General features: G+C 36.9%; 1 protein-coding gene across 2 annotated transcripts in view; it reads left to right on the forward strand.

Moving 5' to 3' along the window:
* Nucleotides 1-20,000, forward strand: part of tmem94 (transmembrane protein 94) — a 73,839-nt gene that overhangs the window by 17,516 nt on the left and 36,323 nt on the right. For both annotated transcript variants that reach the window (XM_088438844.1, XM_088438845.1), the window contains exons 8-13: nucleotides 8,286-8,388; nucleotides 8,498-8,584; nucleotides 8,901-9,017; nucleotides 12,649-12,705; nucleotides 15,582-15,686; nucleotides 18,957-19,130. In XM_088438844.1, coding sequence (XP_088294970.1) covers nucleotides 8,286-8,388; nucleotides 8,498-8,584; nucleotides 8,901-9,017; nucleotides 12,649-12,705; nucleotides 15,582-15,686; nucleotides 18,957-19,130 — 643 coding nt within the window. The remainder of the gene's footprint in view (nucleotides 1-8,285; nucleotides 8,389-8,497; nucleotides 8,585-8,900; nucleotides 9,018-12,648; nucleotides 12,706-15,581; nucleotides 15,687-18,956; nucleotides 19,131-20,000) is intronic.

The raw sequence follows: 20,000 nt of genomic DNA on the forward strand, positions 1-20,000 counted from the left end.
TTCATGTCAGCTGTTTTTCCCTTTAGCTGTACAAACACTACACTTAAATGGTAATATATTTAGACACCGTGAGTGAGACAGTCAGTGTGACGTTGTAAGAGCAATAGCGTTCACGTTACTGCCCCAAGCATCTACTGATGATTAATGTTGTCGCTACTGTTGATTTTACTGACGCAATTAAACGAGAACATATCTATATACTCAATGGCCGGCATGTCGAATTGCTCGTAAGGCGAGAGGTTTGTTCGTAAGCGGAGGACAAAATTCTCCCTGAACCACGCTCGTAAGGCGAATTGTTCGTAAATCAGGGTGCTCGTAAGCCGGGGGCCGACTGTATTTTTATGTCAAACCATTTTTAAGAAAATTGATTTTGAAAGTAAATATAAAAAGTGTATATTTTATTGAAAATCAATGCCGCTCAATGGTTAAACTGCAGCCCAAATAGGAAAGTGTTTCACTAAGGACCAAAACCAAAAGGAATCTTGATCCTGAAAAATATTTGCTTCCATCCATTTGAAGTCACGGTATTTCATGAAGCAGGGGCGGCACCTCTCCCAAGTCTGTTAAAAGTTGATGGTTTGACAAGCATGTAAATATCCACAGACACAAACTCTTCACAGAGATACAAGAAGCAAGCAATATAATTAGAGCCCTTGCAGTGATTGATTTTACTAGATAGGGGTACTCGCCAGGGTTGTCCACTCTCCTCATTGACCCTGAGCATTTCTTTCCCAATTTGTTAGATTTAATTCAGGGCACCAATTATGGATGTTTAACTTTTTGGAGGTTTTAAAGGGACAATGTGTAAAATTTAGACCATTCTTCATTTTTATAAATGTAAAAAACTTGCAAATAAATGTGTTCTTAACGACCAACAGTATGTTTTAAATATAATCGTAGGTCGGCAAACAGTATGTTTTAAGTATAATAGTACGTCTAGTTAGCATTAAATTATATTGCATGAGAGGTGGCACTCCTCCGGAGGCTGCCATGTTTGTTATACTGTAGGTACGAACACTGGTAAATGCAGTACCTCCTGCTGTCTGTAATGAAAAACGGTCTAAATCTTACACATTGTCCCTTTAACTACATGTCACAATGTTAATTTCACACCCTAAAAAACTTCCATGGGTTATTTTCCTTCATTCATTTCTTTTTTTTATAATTTCTTACTTATTCTGGAAGAGATTTTGTGCAGTCTGCCTCGTAAACAACAATGTTTTATTACATATAAAATTTTACTGTAGAACATATTGAAGTTGTGAAAATGTTTATTCGGGATCAACACGGACACGGACAAGAAGCTGGTGTTTGTGATTGTCATCCTTTGACAAAGGAATGCATGAGCACATTGCCAATACTAGAGTGGATTTGCCTCAAAATTAAAATAAAAATGTGCACTATTTCAACAATTGCAGCCGAAGTTGAGGTAATAGCCATGTAATTACACGTTGGCTTCATTGCATAGATGTGAGCCATGTGAGCTGGATGAATTTTTACAGAACATTCATGCTGTATAAAGACTGCTACTATAGTTGAGAATTTTTCTTCTGCTACTAATGTCTTACATTTCTCAATGTAAAGCACTGTTCACATGTACTTTTGAATTTCTGGACATAGTAAAATCACACCTCATAAGTTGACATACCCCAAGATTTTGTTAGGTTTGTTCTTTGTTATTGTTCCAGTCAGCTTTAGAATGACGTAGTAAGAAGGCATGTCAGCCACACTGTGGGATGCGCAGTTTCAGTCAACAAGACATTTCAATTCCTGGTTAGAAATGTCTCTATTAAAAAAAAAAAAAAAAAAAAAAAAAAAAGCAAACTCTTATTTTGTTTAACTAAGATGATACAGGTCCTTTAATAATTTAGGGCCAGTATCAGGTTGTGCCAGGTTGTGTCACGATTAATGCGACGATACATGTCGTGTGGAGGCAAGGATGGAAGGGGACCCAAATATGCAGGAAAACTGAGAGGAACTGGCTCAAAAATTAAGGTTTATTCATAAACAAGGCAAAAACGGACAAGGTAGCAACAGAACAAGGAACTAAGAAAAAACTCACTGAGAACGGCAAGGTGGCAGCATAACAGCAAGGTCAAAAAAGCAAGCAATGACCCGACAAGAACTGAATGAAAACTGGGGACTTGAATAAACTTCACACTGAACAAGGAAACACAAAACAGCTGAAGGGAGACAAAAGGCAGGGGAAACTGATTGGATGACATGAAGGGCAGGTAAACAGGCAGGTGGACAAACTCAAACGAGACACAGACAGGAAAGGCAGACACAAGGGTGCATAAGGATGAACTTAAGAACATAAACAAAACACAACACAACACAAAAAAAACAACAAAACCCAACCAAACATGACAACCATCAACTGGCAAAAAGAACATTATAATTCTTACAGCAAATTTCCTGTAGATCCTGTGTTTGTAACTTCAACAGGGATCATGCTTTTGCTCACTACTCGGTTCATCCAATTTACTTCAACATTGGACTGTACTGTCTCATGACCTGCGGCAACAACAGTGAAAAAAATCTTGACTTTATGTTTTATTGCTCATACTAATGGAACTTTCTTCTAAAATTATATTATTGTGATGAAAATGCTCTTTTTTTCCCTATGCCTAAATTATGCCTCTTTTTAAAAAATACACCTCAGCACTGGATCTACTAAACCAGGGGTGTCCAAACTTTTTGCAAAGTGGGCCAGATTTGGTGTGTTAAAAATGTAGGGGGCCCCACCTTGGTGGGTGTTCTTTACATATAACAGCAATTAATTTAAATACATTTCAGCAAGCCGTTCTGTGTTTCACATTTGTTTGTTTATTTTAATTTCAGCTATCTTAAGCATGTGTTTTGGTTCATTTGAAACGTGCATATAAAAATTGAATTGACATTAAATACTGAAATTTAATATTCACTAAACTTCACTTTTTTAACACTAACTTTTTTGTAACATTTGAACAGAAGTAATTGTACTCGGGTGCAAATTACATTTGAAACAAGAAAAAATATCTCACCATGGCAGTTTAATATTCATAAACATTTTAAACACAATAACAGAGAAATTAACAAGTAATAGTCATATCAACAAGTGCAGGGCTCATTTAAAATATGACATCAGTAACTATAAATGTTGATTGGATTTTTAAATGGTTATTATTCTGGAGTCAAAAGTCAAAGTTAAAAAAACAAAAACATTTTCAAGACTTACCGTAAATGAAAAATGACTTGTCCGCATAAGTGTGATGGGTAAAACTGAGATCTTGAGTGCAGGACAAAGGCCAAGTCTGGCTCTATGGCAGTAGTATGGATGTGCAAGATGTCTTGTAAGTGAGAGTCAGATAGCCGTGTCCTCACACGGCTCTTATTTAAGTTCATAACCGAGAATGTCTTTTCACACAAATACGTCGAACCGAACAAGCTTAGCATTTTCTTACCAAATGCTCGAATCTCTCGTAACTTGTCCTTATCTAGCTATCAGTAAAAGTTGGCGATATAAAGCTGCTGGTAAACTAGCTTCAAGATGTTTTAGTTTCTCTTTGCGTTCATTACCTGTGATCTTGCAATATACGTCAGCATGTTTTGTTTGGTAACGTCGCTTCACATTGAACTCTTTAAAAACAGCCACTGTCTCTTGACAAATGAAGCAGACACAGTTGTTGCGTATTTCAGTGAAGAAATAGTCCAATTTCACCTCATCCTTGAACCGTCGGCCCTCGCAGTCACTTTCCTTTCCTTCCTTCCTCCAACGTTCCTCCTTTTGTTGATTGTCGCCATTTTAGAAAGTTAGGGGCTCATACAGTCAATTACTCATATACTAATTTGCTGTTCCTAATTGAGCCTATAGATGGCAGCAATTAGCACACGCAGATAACAGCGCTGCTGCCCAATGTATTAATTCATCCAGACGTTATTGATTTTATGACGGAGGCTGCGGGCCGGATGGAAATTGACCATGGGCCGCATTTGGTCCCCGGGCCGGACTATGGAAATGCCTGTATTGAACCTTCTAAAAGCCTTCTAATTGCATTTCAATTGATGCCACACATGACATGATGTTCACCCCACATGACAATATGAGAAGATGAGACGCTGTTCAATTCGTTGAAATTTATTAAGGTTCAACTAGAACAATCAAAAATTCAAATCATCTGACATCATACAAAAATGTAGATAAAATATTGTCTCTTTCTGTAATTATTGTATATGAACACATCAGATTCATAACTAAAACACTGTAAAATTCATGAATTGTTTTGACCAAACGTTTTTACCTCAGAAAATCTAGGATTATCAACATTTTGAGAACATTTTAAGACCATTTTATTAACAATTTGAACAGCTTTGACAAATGTTTGTTTTGATCTGTAAACATTTTGCAGCTAGAAGTTGAACATGAGCCAGGTGAGGTTTGTTAATTTAGCTGCTCTGCCACAGGGCTCAGGCTCAGAAATTGCCCCAATAATGTCATCTCGGAGTAGTAGATGGAGTCTTCCTTTTCAGGTGACTGAAAAGCATTCTTTTGCCAATGTTGTGCCATACAGTTGACTTTTTTTTACTCATAAGGAAACAGATTCTATACTGTGTCACGAGGCCATCGCTGATAATGTGGAGAGACTGGAACTGTGTGTCATGCTGACTCTATAGGTATTCAATGACTGGTTTTATGTGAGCCCACACAGCACCATCATCGTTCCTCAGTGATTTTGAGATGGTGGCATAGCTCTCATATCCATTTTATGTGTATGCTACCAGTGTCTGAATGGTCGCCTGTTACCACCAAAGTGGAAAGCTTGACTTTCAGAATTTTGTTTACAGACATAATTCTCTGAAAAGTCTACATATAAAATGACATTATTCTCCTGCAGTTTTTTCTCTCTCTGAATTTTTCAGCTTGGTGCCTTGGTTTAAACTGATGAGCAGCTATGGATTCCAAGTCATGAGCATTCCTAAGGCATGAAAAACAGTTTCAAAACAATTCTCAGTGACCAGTCAATTTCCATACCACAAACAATGATAACACAGGGGAGCAAAATGAAAGGGAATGCAGGTGCCAGTTAGTGTCGAGCTAACTCTGGTATACAATGCAATAAATAGCTAAATTTATGCTTGATATTGTACATTGTCCTTTTCCAAAATAAAATACACTATATTACAAATAAAGAATATATTAAAAATATTAAAACAGCCTATATTTTAAAAACAATAGGCTTCTAACGACAAACACAACTTACTTCAGTGTGTGTCACACTGGAGGACAATACAGTCACACAACAGGAGATTTTCACGATTGAGGCCATTTTGAATCCTTATTATTCATTTCTCCGTGTTAGCATCTTACTAGCGTAATGAATGATTTAAAAGTATAAATGTTTCAATATTATGAAAGTACAGCCGTCACACCACGGGACTAACAAAAGTGGAGATAATTATTTGACACAAAGTATGAAATTTGTAAATTAATAAGAGATTAACTCTCACCTTTCAATCTTCAAATGACAATGCAATATATCCTGGACTTCCTAGTTTGTCTTGACATAAGGACCCCAATAGCTGTCATTGAAATTTCCTGTCTCAAAAACCTCATCTTTCATGTCACGCCACAGGACAGCATTATTGTTCCAAAAATTAACTTACTGCAGTTATTATGCAAGTCATATTTCAAACCTTTCTATTAGAGTAATTATGTATAAATTAATGCCAAAAGCCTTTATGAACATTTATTTAGAGAAATGAATTTATTTTTTACATGTTCGTAATTCATACTTAATTTATTACGGTCATACCGCAGGACTTTTCACATGTTTACCGTACAGTAAAAAGAAGATAAAACATTTTTATTCAGAAAGTAAAACTGTTACATTAAACATCCTATGTTCAATTATTAACATCAGTTATGAGGAAAAAGAAAACATTTTAATGGAGGATTTTTACTTGATTACAGAAAAATCAGGCGTCATGTCAACTACCCATAAAATGCGTTAAAGTTAGTTTCTCTACCTCAGTAATGTGTCTTTGCCTCTGCCGCTAACAAAGTAGGAAAGCCTCTCTTAAAAAGAATGACATATGCTGTCATGTCGGTTTTTTTCTCGTTGCCTCTAATGAGTGACCTGATATTTTCTCCACACGAAAGAATGAAAAAAAATAGTGCTTGATCTAGATATTTTTGGCTGTTGGTAATATGTCAAGGATTGTGTGCAACTGTGTCTCTAGTGATGGATGAATGATGTGTTTACTGAATGAGAGGTAGATGTGTTCCAATTATTTTAGTTGTCTCGTAGTTTTGATCAATATGCATGAGCATAATTACTGGTCCACCTTTACCACGTCGATGAATTTGCTAAATAATAGGGTTGCTAAATAATATTGTGCTGCTCACGTCATTCAGCAAAATATACGTACTATATTTTCCAGACTATAAGCCACAATGGTGTATAAGCCACAGCAGGAAAAATTGAACAATAAAACAGTTTTGGTCAGACTGCACAAGCTGCAAGTCAATTTTTTTTTAAATGCCCCCCGTTGGCTAGTAAAAGTAAACTGCAGGTGAGCCACACTGGACCGTTTAACTAATATTGATAACTACATATTTCGTAAGATTTTTGCCAAGATTATCAAAGGAAAGGCTTGTGGGACCGTCTTATAATTTGGAAAATACAGCATCAAGTTAAATTGTCGTATTTTTCTCACTATAAGCCTCAACTTTTGCCTCATGTTTTGAGCCCTGCGCTTTATAGTCCAGTGCAGCTTATCTGTTTGTTTTTTGTTTGTTTGTTTGTGTTGTCTTTTTTCTAGCCACCAGCAAGCAAATGTGTGTATCTGTTCGAGGTGTCAATTTATGGAACAGCTATCAAATATAACTGAAAAGATGTGAATGAATGGCTGTGTTCAAAAAGAGTCAAAACAATATATTAAAAAATATATATGTCTACATTTAATAAATGTATAAAATTTTGGGTAAATTTATGATGTGTAAATTTTATGTACAGTACACAGTATATGTGATTTTATTTATGTATTTATGATTGTATATGAATTATGTAGAATGTGTTATATTCACTAAAATAAACATCGAATATAGGAGACCAAAAAAGATGCCATTGAAGTATTGATTTTGATTTTGAACTGCTATTTAACTAACAGATATTCATTCATCCATCCATTTTCTATAAATATATTGGGACTAAACATGCAGGCATGTTCAGTCTGTTAAAGAGAGGATTTGTTCAGTCTGTTAAAGAGAAGATTTAGCTAATGGCAGAAAATTACAAAAAAATTAAATAACTAAAAAAAATTACCTAAATCTACCCTCTTTTGCGTAAAGATCTGATGTTATTACCTGCAGCATATAGACCAGTGCGGCTTATCCATGACAAAAGTCATCGTTTGCTGCTGCAGCTTATATACCAGTGCGCCCTATAGTCTGGAAAATACGGTAACTGCAAAGCACCAAACTTCATAGTTTCACTCATAGTAACTTCATAGTAACTTTATCGGGAGGTGAATAACAGGTTTCACCAAATCCATCCAGTAATTCTTGAGAACTAGTGTTACTATTAAAATCACATAAAGGTACTAGTTCCTGAGACAATTATAACTCAAGCTGATTTTTTTCAATTTTTTTATATTTTTTTCCAATTACATCATTCATTATTTTATATTTGATGTTAGTTTTAGTTCCATCTGTTTGTTATTTCCCTTTTTGAAAAATGTTAAACTTTTTTTTCAATGTATGATGAATTTGCGTTACAATCCCAACCGTGGAACAGATTAATCTCATAAACCCACTGTATATCTTAACATGAAAATGCTGTTATTTCAAAATAAATAAACAAATTCATATAAAATGCAAGTGTCTGTACCATACTTGAAAGCAACTAAAAATCTAATAAAAACTGGTTATCATAATCAATGACTTAGCCATTATAGTACCTAAAACTGTGAAAATAAAATAAAGATAAAGCAACAGGAGGGTTGAAAAAGAAAACAAAATGCAACCCCAGTATGTTTGACCCAGTCCTACAAAATTTGAGAGGAACGTGTAGCACCCCAAGACCTACAAAGAAGGTCATAGCAGTGACAGTATATGCTCAAATGAACAGGATGGATTATTTTGACTGTCCAATTTTGGCCCATACACATGTTCATGCACCTACACACACACACGGGTGTACGGACATGCACAGACATTTGTTGAAAGGATTTTCATCAGATAGAGAAAGATAGAGAAGTGAATTGTTTTCCATTGATTCTTTCTCACATTTCCATTTCAAAAGGAACAATTTGGAGTTTGCAGCATCCCGGCCAATTACAGTGCTCGACAATGAAAGGTTTACAGTGCAGTCCGTCATTACCAAGCTTGTTTGTCCTGTTGTGCTTGTGAGTAAAATTAACATACTTGTTTGTAATGTTTTCTTCAATTTTTCCTAGGCAATGTTTTTCAAATTATAATTTTTCTTTTTGTTGTGGTTTTGATCTTTTATTGTAGGTTGCATTCCTGCTAGTAAATTCCATACGCTACTTTTGTGACGCACCCAACCTCACCCCTAACAGCTACAATTTTTTGCAGCTTCAGGTAACTTTCAAAATTGAAATTTGTTTTTAACCTAGTCCACGAAATTAATTTGACTGCTATAGAAAATGGAAGAATGAATGTAATTACTTTTGTTCCCAGCCCACTGTGGATGGATAAAAAAATGCAAAATAGGTCTCGAATGAACTTTTACTTCCCTAGTGAAACAAATTAAAGAACCTCATTCTGCCAAAAACTGTGCATCATTGGTGTAAAAATGTTCAGAGTTCTTTAAGTAATTCATATTAATGTGCTTAATTTTACCTTCTAGTACATATTAACATATTTGTAATTGTAATGAGAGGCACTGTATTTTCAGCTGATGGGTGTTCTGCCTGTCTTACCCCTGCTATTCCCTGTCATGTGGGTGCTGGTGAACGCCTTTGGAGAGGCGAGGGTCCTTGCCGAGTTCAGCCATGTATCTCCAGCCGGACTGGTAAATGAATTCACAAACCATTAAAAAAATTCTGCCTTTTGCCAGCATTCTATTTAATCAGATAACCTAACAGCAAAATAGTAGACTAGTAGATAGTAGATTCTGAAGTGGCCTTTATTAGCCTTGGTGTAAATCCTACTGAATATCTGGCAGAAGGATCTTAAACTTGGAGAAAGCACCTGTGAACCCTACAACAACGAACAATCTACTCATGAAACTGAATCTGAATGAAACTGAATCTACTCATGAAACTCAAACCCAAAATAGTGTTACATTAGCCTCAAAGTTTTGAAATTCAGTGCAGTGATTATCTTAAAATGGTTGTGCTAGAAAAAAAAATGTTTAAGCATACCACCAGTTTGTCTCGGCCTGTGTTTTGAGTTTGCTCATAAATCTCTGTGTGATTTTGCATTGGTTAACTTGGATCATAGGTGTCAAACTCGAGAGCCAGGGGCCAAATTGTGGCCCACAAAAGCAAATCATGTAAATTACAATGACCCTTATTAAACTCAGTTCCAAAATTTTAACTTGTCGTGTCGATTATATAATACATTTGAGATTTTGCAATATTTTGAGGTTTGTTTACTTTAAAGTAACCAAGAATAATTCAACAAACTTTTTTCCTTTAAATCTGATTTGAAAACTACTAAGCCATCAATTTGTTGTGTCCAGCATTGATGGGCAAAGTACACAGATTGTTTACTTGAGTAAAAGTAAAGCTACACTTTGTGGGGGGAAAAAAAAAAACGACAAGTAAAAGTGCTAATCCAAAAATCTATTCAAGTAAACGTACAGACTCTGAAATGTAGTTGAAAGTATAATCAAAAGTAAAATGTATTATTGTGATCCAAAGATCATGAAATAAAGCAGAGCAAAAGGAAAGACAGTCTGGTTGTTTGAAACGTCGTTATCCAGCCGTCTGGCTGGCGAAAAACTCGAAGCTTCGAAGTGAGGACGGCATAAAGATCTTGTATAAAAGTTTGTGTTTGATATACAGTATACAGTATATATGATCGTATTTATAATATTATCATGTATATATATTTTCGGTGCAGTGTATGCAATGTTCACTAAATTAATCTATCAAATAAACAATGGGAGACAGAATGCTGTTAAAGAGAGGATGTTGCAGTTGGTCAACGATTTTAAAAAATATATAAAAAAATAAAATAAAACTTTCATATACCATCTTTTTGCATAAATATCTGATGTTATGACTTGTGGCTTATAGTCCAGTGTGGTTTATCTGTGGCAAAAGATGTTTTTTGGGTCAATTTTTGCTGCTGCGGCTTATATACCGGTGCGCCTTATAGTCCGGAAAATACGGTATTTAAGTTGGATTCATTAAATGATATAAAGAATTCTTTGTTTAACCAGAAACAAATTCCTTGATGTAAACCCTAATTTTGGATGGGTATGTATATATTTTAAAGTATATAGCCAGTATGTGAATATATTTTTAAGATGTTTTAAAGGATATATTGTAATATCGTCTCAAAGATTTAAAATTGTCTTATTAGTGAAGTTAAAAGACTACCAGTACAGTAAATACTTTTGGAATGATAGGTGCAACAGGTTGATTTAGAGCATGCATAGTTACGAGTACAGCATTGCTTGTAACATACCTCAACTAGTGATGCAACCTGAACACATCGTCAGTGATGATACCTGGGATCGTTTCAGAGCGTTTCGGTTCTTTCAAGCATCATATGCTCTCCCCCAGGCGACCCAGCCAGGGTTGATCAGGCCCCAGCTTGTGTCCAGGAAGCGCTACCCTATCCATGGATCTCCTCTCCTGATCCACAGCCACCATGAGGCAACCTCTGCTACCTCTGCAGCTGTTTTAATGGTCCTTCTCTCACTGGCCCCTGTGATGCCCAGCATGCTGTACACCCTGCAGAGGGACTGGCCTGCGAACCCTCTGCATCTCATCTCAATCGGCTTGCTTAAGCTGGCTTTCCTCCACCGGCTCCTGGTATTTAGTTCTCTTCCTGTCATTGGCTTCCTCAATGCGATCTTCCCACGGGACAGTGAACTGCAGAAGCATGACCTGCTTGGAGGACGCTGACATCAGCATCACGTCTGGCCTTGATGTTTTAGCCACATTCTCTGGGAACTTTAGTTGTTTCCCCAGATCAACTTTCAGCATCCAGTCCTGTGGCGTTGCAAGCAGGCCAGAGGAAGAAGTCCTGGCAGCAACTGGTGGTTCTTCTCCAGCTCTGACCAAGGCAATGGTCTTTCTCACTCGGCAGAGGCGCTTGCAGTGGGCGATTCCACTGCAGATGGTGTTTGCTATTGCCTTGAGGACCTGGTCATGGCGCCAGCGGTACAGCCCCTCATTCAGGCCCCTCGGACAGCAGCTCAAGATGTGCTCCAGGGTCCCTCTCTTCTGGCACAGAACGCAAGCTGGAGAATCCACCTTCCCTCAACAGAATAGGTTAGACGGGCTTGGCCGTACATCATAGGCAGCCTGGATCAGAAATTTTATGCGCTGGGGCTCGGCTTTCCACAGCTCAGTCCATGTTACTTTGCGTTCTGCTGCCTGCTCCCATCTCGTCCACGCTCCTTGCTGCCGCATACCAACCATTCTGGTGGCTCGCTCCTCTTCAACTGTTGCTCGCTCCTCGTCCTGGAGCAGTGTTCCCCTCTCCTTTCCCTTTGTCTTGTCGTAATGCGGGTTTGCACTGCTCCCCAGGACTGCTTTTCCCTGCGCCACCGTCCCCACCAGAGCCCTATGTCGCAGACATGACTTGGCGACATCCACAGCCCCTGCAGCCCTCCATCTCCGCCTTGTTCTGACTTCAATCCCAGCGAGAGAAACTTTTGGGTCACATGATACTCTGTATTGCAGAACCTCCCTACTACGGCTCACCTTGAATTCCTCCTTCAGGCTGCTGATGGGGAGCTTGAGCTTGTTGTTTTTATTGTTTTTTAAAAAAGGTGACAATTGTTTTTATTTACAATGAAAGAAAACTAAAAAATCGCTTTGAAAAAATGCTTCATAAGAGCTCAGTTTTATAAGCATACTGGACAATCAGCATAATTTATTTAAAGGAAACTTTTTCTGAACTTCAGCGTTCCAACATTCACTTCTTCATGTTGGTCGCAGCAAAGATTCTTCTCTCCCAGTGACAAACACCACCATGGTTACGTGCACCACTTTGTCAGCCTCATTTCCTGTAAATGCACAAAAAGTAAAAATGCAATTAATACGAGGAAAATGAGAAGCACAGCTGAATACAGAACTAAAAGTCAACTACATCTACAACAGTGGGATTAGCCTATGCCATGGTTAAAAAAATATGTGTATACCTTTCGTTGTATAGCAATTTGCCCATAAAATTTAAATTCACCAATAAAAGGACTGTCATAGGGGTTATTACATTTTTGCTGGTCCTGTTTGAAAGTGGACCCATTTACCCAAAATTTTCAATCCATCAGCCAGTCAGCCAAATGTTGTCTCTCCTTTTTACAAGCAGAAGCTTAAAAGGATTTTTTTTTTTTTCTTTTGTGTGACATTTCATACTTATTTGGGTTTTGAACTTGTTCGGCGCTGGAAATAAATTGTAAACAAGGTTCCTTGGAATATGCCTACTCCAGGGTTTTCACTCAACTTTTCTTTTGCTCCTAGCTTGCTAAATTCTCCGAGGACACTCTAAGCAGCTACACTGAAGTGGTTTCCTCTCAGGTATATAATTTCTTGTTGTTTGAACCTAAATCGACTCACCTGGCTACAAATGTTACCTTAACCTGCTTGGCATTATGTTCATTGACCTTATCCTGTGCAACTACCACAGATAAACAACTGTGGCTAATTCACCATCTTTGACTACCTCACAGATTTTATTTTTCTTACAGCTTCTCACTATCAGGTTTGTATAACAATACACACACGTTGTTTGTTTGTTTTTTGTTTTCTTTTACCGCTGAAGTAGTTCTCCTTTTAACCTTTAGGTGGGAGTGGATCAAGCAAACTTTAATTAAGAAATTAAGAAATAAATACCACATACACTAGACTACAGTATTTCATACAGAAGTATAACAAGGTTTGAGACCAGTGCTTTTATTTTTGCCGTAAAGTCAAACATTTAGGTGTTCATCAAAATGTGTATAATAGGGCCGTGATTGGAAGGAAGTCAGCACATGATATGATCTTGACAGAAATTTTTGGTACGTGTAGAATGCTGCACATTAAGATTGGGTGATATTTAAATTTGGACACCGTTTCACCATCTCCTCATGACATTGGGGTGTGCAGTAATAACGTCTTTTTTTTTTTTTTTCCAAGCAAGTCAGTCCTTTGTGGCAAAAATATTTGGTCAATTTTCATCTCCCTTTTTATGGAAGCCCATTTTTTCTAAATGAATAAAAACTCAATTTTGAAATAAGTTAGATTTGGATAAATATACAGTACAATATGGCCACTCCATTGTAAAACAAGGATCTAAAATCTACTTCACAATAGTAAGTTTGTTTGTAAGTTACAATAAGTTTGTTTTCAATTTCCCAAGCCTTTAAATAATAAAGAAGGTTTTTACAAAGACGTTTTTTATTACCTGCTGTTCTTTTCCACGATGGTCTTTTAATGTACTTTTTAATGTTCCCAATAACATGTGTCTCCTTTTCCACAGTGGCTTTTTTGTTAATTTCATAATGGTGTTTTTCAGCAGAATAACTTGGTCTTCTCAATCAAATCATGAGGCAGATTCAGTTAAGTGATTAGCCTCAGGAGAGAAGTCATTTTCAGTTACTCAAATTGTTTGGATGATAATGTAAGGCCTTCACCTCAGGAGTACAGCAGCAGCAGGATGTTTTTGATGAGTTGTTTTCTGCAAGTTAACACACCATCTTCAATTCTCCCCAATTCTAACCTTGGTGATAACACACATATGTCCTAACCTTGATTGACAGACCAATTTATTCTGCTGAAGAACAGCACTGTGAAATAAAAAGGCCATTGTAGAAAAGGCCTTTGAAGTCATTTTGCTAAAAACTGCTATTCTAGATCCTACTTTGATTGAACCAAAATTTTAGATTCAGTTAACACCAGAAGTGAAAGATTGGTCCGAAGTAGGGAAATGACTAGTTGTAGGCTTAAAAAGTATTGTATACATTTCTTTTAACAACATTATATACTTGTAATTTTACCACAGCGTACAGTGCTTCATGTTCGAAAGGAAACCTGCATTTCTTTTAAGCGACTCTTGTGGGTGTTTGCTAAATTCTCTGAAGACCTTTGGGGACGGACCCCTTGCAGTCAGTAACTGATTTTTGTTCACATATTTTGCTTTTAACTTGTCGTCGTCACAAGTACGTATATGATTTAATTCAGTAGGCTAATACGATTCTCAGACCATTCTAAGAAAAGTCAAGAAACGTGACCTTGGTTATTTAGTAACCTAAACCAAACACAATTTATACATGTTTGTAAATGTCTGTCATCACAGAGAATGTCATTTAAAACAATGCATCCAATGAGGAAAATTCCTGATAAAGCCCGCCCACTCATTAGTTTTGTGCCAATAGTAGCAAAACCAGTAAATAAGAGAGGCTGGGAGTGAAAACTCTAAAAGAGTGAAGGAGACCACAAATGAAAAATGATGGAGAGCAAAAAGTTTTTGTTTACACTTCCAAAAAATTATTCATTGAACCAAAAAGTTTTTCTTGCTCTTCCAAACGTTTTGTTTGAATCCAGATTATATTTGAATCCAAATATAGAACTCTTTATTTGAATGAAGCCTACATGTGATGTTTTATTTGACATCTTTATTTGACTTAGCTTTGCTGTATTAAGTCTGTTGAAACTGCTGATTATGTTTTATCTGTTAGACGGTTTAAAAAAATGTACAATAAATGTATGTTGTTCAATTAACTATTTGACAGAATACTTAAGAATTATGCCAATTTGAGCTTTGAGCAGGGGATGTTGTTGTGTACCTATAACGAAAAGATGTCTCCGTACGACTTTTTTTTTTTTCAAAAGAAGTCTTGACCTCTTTTCACCTGTGAAGCCCTTTGAGACTTCGGTGATTCAGGCCTATACAAATAAAATTTGATTGATCGATTGCGTTTTTCTCCACTTATTATTGTCAATGTAACTCATTATACAGTAATAAGGCATATACAAAAATATACAGATACTACATGTGATCTGAATCTGGATCAGCCAAGTCGCTCAAGGAGTCTGAGTGGAAAACCTCTTGATTATATAGCTACCATATTGTCCAGGGTTGTTCCAATCAGAATTTTATCTTGCCAATATTTTCTTATGAATATTTTCAGATAGTATAACCAATTATACGAAAGAAAAATGAATGTAAAATTCTACAGATCGTTAGTGTGTTTTGGCCGATCTCACTCATGGAGGATCATATCAGAAACATAAAACAATGATTGAATGACACCTAACTTTTGATACATGAGATCCAAAAAGATTCCTTTTCCCCATAGACATACTGAAGATGCCTTTGCACATGTGGGTGTTGTATTTGCACCTGGCCTTGTACTGGGATGACAGCAGTTATTTGAACATTATTGACATACTGTATGTGTTCATGTTTGCAGGAGATGATGCTTTGTGTGTGGAGACACCTTGTTGGTGTACTGAAGGGAGAGTCTCAGACGCTTTGCTACACCTCCAGCCTTTTACACACTCTTGGCTCTGTCACTGTAAGTTCTGTTTGATAATATATAAAGGTTGCTTCAAAAAGAATATGCCAAAATCAGAACACAACAGTGATTCCTCATTTTTCGTGTTTTTTAAAATTTATTTTTACTAAATATATATATATACACATATAATATGTATACAATTATTCTCCATATTCCATTCTTTTCGTGTCATATTCATTTGGTTACGATCCTTCAAGTGCTGTAATTTTATATTAGAGTTTTTAGCCAATTAGAGTTCAGCAAACTTGTGTCACCAGGCTGTATGAAATCTGTCTTCGCCTGAAGCCCTAGGGCATTTGCTTCAACAGTTGCGGGCCTTCTCTGCCGTGTGCAAAGACACATGTAAACGGACCCATATTTTTAATAGACTGCTGCAATAGCCAATCGAGTCACAAGATCGCCATCTAGATGCCTCACGTTGAACGTGACATGACTGTTTGCTCACTGCAGGAAGGCCGTGCTATACTGTATTGATCCAACATGTTAAACGCAGGTAGTTAAATAAAGTTATTTAAAAAAACAAAACAAAACAAAAAACAAACATGTTGCTCAACCGAAATCACAAGGCATAGCATACATCAAAGTGTACATTTAGCAGAAAATTCAAATCTACTCGCTTTTATATATATATATATATATATATATATATATATATGTGTGTGTATGTATGTATATATGTATATATTTTATTTGGAACAATTTCCCTATATATGTATATCTTCAGTGGTGGTCCGTGCATTTCACACTTAGGCCTTCAGTGACCGGACACCTCGTACGTTTTATTGGGCTATGCATGCTATTTTTCAGGGCATTCAAACATCAATAAACCCGCATCAGCAATTAAAACTTATCATTCTACGTGCCAAAACTTGGAATAAGTAATAATGATTTCAATTTATTTGTCCACGTAGTTTTATGAAATCCACGGAGAGCAGGAAAGCTTTAACCAGATTGTACGCTAAAATATAAATGGCAATTTAATATAAGTGTCAAGTCTGGGCATGTTGAGTGGGAGTACGAAGGAAGGGGACCCAAAAAATGCAGGAAAATTGAAAAATATGTGACCCAAAAAATGAAGTTTTAACAAAGAAATGAGGCAGGACCGAACCGGGAGCAAAATTGGAAAAAGTATCCCCACAGCTGTACAAAATCAAACTAACGAGAACACAGACAATAAAGGCAGAGGCGAGTAGAACAGAAACATGAACAAAAACCTAACAAACTCACAACAACCCAACCCTTCCAAACATGACAATTGAATATAAATGACATCAAATGACAAAAACATATTAAATCACCCAAAACAGCTGTCCGGAAATAATTTCAGCACAAAATACATTCTTTTTTTTCTTCAGAAATACTTTCATGACTTGCTTGTAGAGTTTGTCTTCGCATTTCACTTCCAATAATAAATCCTTTTGTCTTGACATGGATGCCAGTGCTGAAAGTCGGGTCGGTCCAATTTCCGTTTTGCTCTTCTTCAGCTGTTGTGTGTTCCAAAAAAAAAAAGCATCCATGAATCTGCCTTCGATGTATGGTAATGTTAGCTGGTCGAGCAACATGTTTTTTTCTTTTTTTTCTTTTTTCTTTTATAAACATCTATTTAACTACCGCCACCATTAAACATGGTGGATCATTATACCACGGCCTTCATGCAGTGAGCGCCCAGTTACGCCACGTTCTACGTGAGGTTTCTTGAAGGCCTGTACACAATATGTCATTGCACAGAAGCCTTCTACTTTTCAAGCGAATGCATAGCGCCTCCGGGCTCAGGCAGACATGAAGTCTGCCATGAAGTCTGCCTGGCGACACACATTAGCTGAATTCTAATTGTTTAAAACCTCTAAACTAAAACTGCAGCACTTATTAGGAGTGTAACCACAAGGATATGGATATGACACAAAAAAAACTGAACATGGAGGATAATTGTATGATTTTATATATATATATATATATATATATATATATATATATATATATATACACACACATAAGAAAACATCATAAATAAAAAATATAGAAAGGATTTATTTACCTTTTGAGTGCCGCTTGTTATGCCCATATTCCCTAATAAGGGTTATTGTATGATTTATATATATATATATATATATATATATATATATATATATATATATATATATATATATATATATATATATATACACACATAAGAAAACATCATAAATAAAAAATATAGAAAGGATTTATTTACCTTTTGAGTGCCGCTTGTTATGCCCATATTCCCTAATAAGGGTTATAAGCATCATTTCCAAATAAATCATCTTCTTACTTCTCTCTTTAAGATCACTAGGAATCTTGGGATCCATGGCTAAAATTAAGCTTGAATTAAGTCACGAGATTAATCCGTTCCGCGGTTGGGATCGTTAGGCAAATTCACCGACAATTAAAACCTATGTTAAATAGCTAATGCGTTTAGAAACCCAGGTAAAAACATCAAAATTGTACATACATAGTAAAAGATGGAACCAAAATAGTAAAGTAAGTGCTACGTGTATATAATATACATGAATACAATCAGAAAACATCATAAATAAAAAATATAGAAAGGATTTATTTCCCTTTGATTGCCGCTTGTTATGCCCATATTCCCTAATAGGGGTTATCTACAGCATCGTTTCCAAATAAATCATCTTCTTACTTCTCTCTTTAAGATCACTAGGACTCTTGGGACTGGTGGCAAATCCCTTTCAACTTTTAATTAAGCAGTAAAATGCACTATAAATACGGTTTTGTAACCACTCACAATCAAACAAAGCCTTACCGTTCCGCCATTTTGAAACGAGTGAGGCCGACCAATAGCAGACCACCATCTCTGTGAGGAGACGCCGACCAATCGCAGACGAGAATTGTAGTGACGCATTGCAGGCAGGCAAGTCTGACAGCGACTAAAAATTAGTGTGATTACCTAAAAACGCCTGCAGATGGAGATGAAACAACACAAATACAGCCAAGCCCCTAGGGTCATGACAGTTGTTTTTGTCACAAAATCGGGGAAATACAATAATGAGGGGATGAAAAAACTTCGCAACATGAAAATAACATAAGCCTGTAACCCGGGAGTCCACTGTAAATTATTTTCCTGGTGATTTGGGTTGCTTTCTGGCCGTGAATGTGGACTGGGGGTCATACACACTAGCAAACCAGCTACTCTAGTGGAGATAAGCGGCTATATCATCATCTTCATTAAATCCTGATTACATACAAAATGTTATTATACTTTTTCTTTCAACTGATGTTTGTGTGCAGGTATTATGTTGTGTGGACAAACAGGGCATCCTGTCATGGCCTAATCCAAGTCCTGAGACAGTGCTTTTCTTCAGTGGACGAGTCGAGCCATCTCAAAATAGCCAGGACGATCTAATTGATGGCCTATCAGTGAATTCTGACTGCAAAGTGGAGACAGATGAAGACAGAGAAATGGTTTGTGTTTTCCAAATGAACAAGTGACTAACAATACTGCCAATACTGCAACACTTTCCAAAGCAAAATACATTGAGCTGGTTTTGGTTGTGTGTTTTGGCATGGAGTTGATAAGTTCTCAAAAAGGCAACATGGGGTCATTCGGGTTACCCAAGCTTCCTCCTACAGTCCACTAACGTGGACCCTCGGTTTGCGACGTCTCTGCCTTACTTTTTTTTTCACCTTATGACGTGGCCCTCGACGTTTTTTCGTCCCCTCTTAATGCCATTTCTTTCGCCTTACACCACGTCCATCTAATCAGTGTGCACAACACATCCAATATGGCGGTCAGTGTGCGCTCATCCGACTGTTACCCGTGTCACCGCTTACGTCATACAATGCTTGTTTGCTATTGGTCGGCGTCACAACTCCCTAAGATACTGGTCTCCTTTTGGTTGGTGTCACTGGGTCATGAAGATGCTGGTCTGCTACTGGTCGGCGCACAGGGTCACAAAGATGGCTGCCTAAAGACTTGATCTCGTTTGAGAGTGCTTTGGTATTTATTGTGCATTGTCATGCTTAATTCAAATTTTAATTGGCTAGCCATGGGTCCCAAGATTGCAAGTGATGTTAAAGAGAGAAGTAAGAAGATGTTTTATACGGAAACGAAGCTATTTATTGTGCATTGTCATGCTTAATTCAAATTTTAATTGGCTAGCCATGGGTCCCAAGATTGCAAGTGATGTTAAAGAGAGAAGTAAGAAGATATTTTATACGGAAACGAAGCTGGAGATAATCAAGAAATATGAAGAAGGTTAAACTAGCCTAGCCTAGGCTACCCTCATGAGGGAATATGGCCATAACACGCTTGTCACATCACTCAAAGGTAAA

The sequence above is a fragment of the Hippichthys cyanospilos genome, chromosome 17, assembly GCF_059441005.1.
Source record: "Hippichthys cyanospilos isolate Australia breed blue-spotted pipefish chromosome 17, RoL_Hcya_1.0, whole genome shotgun sequence".
NCBI classification, from domain to species: domain Eukaryota; kingdom Metazoa; phylum Chordata; class Actinopteri; order Syngnathiformes; family Syngnathidae; genus Hippichthys; species Hippichthys cyanospilos.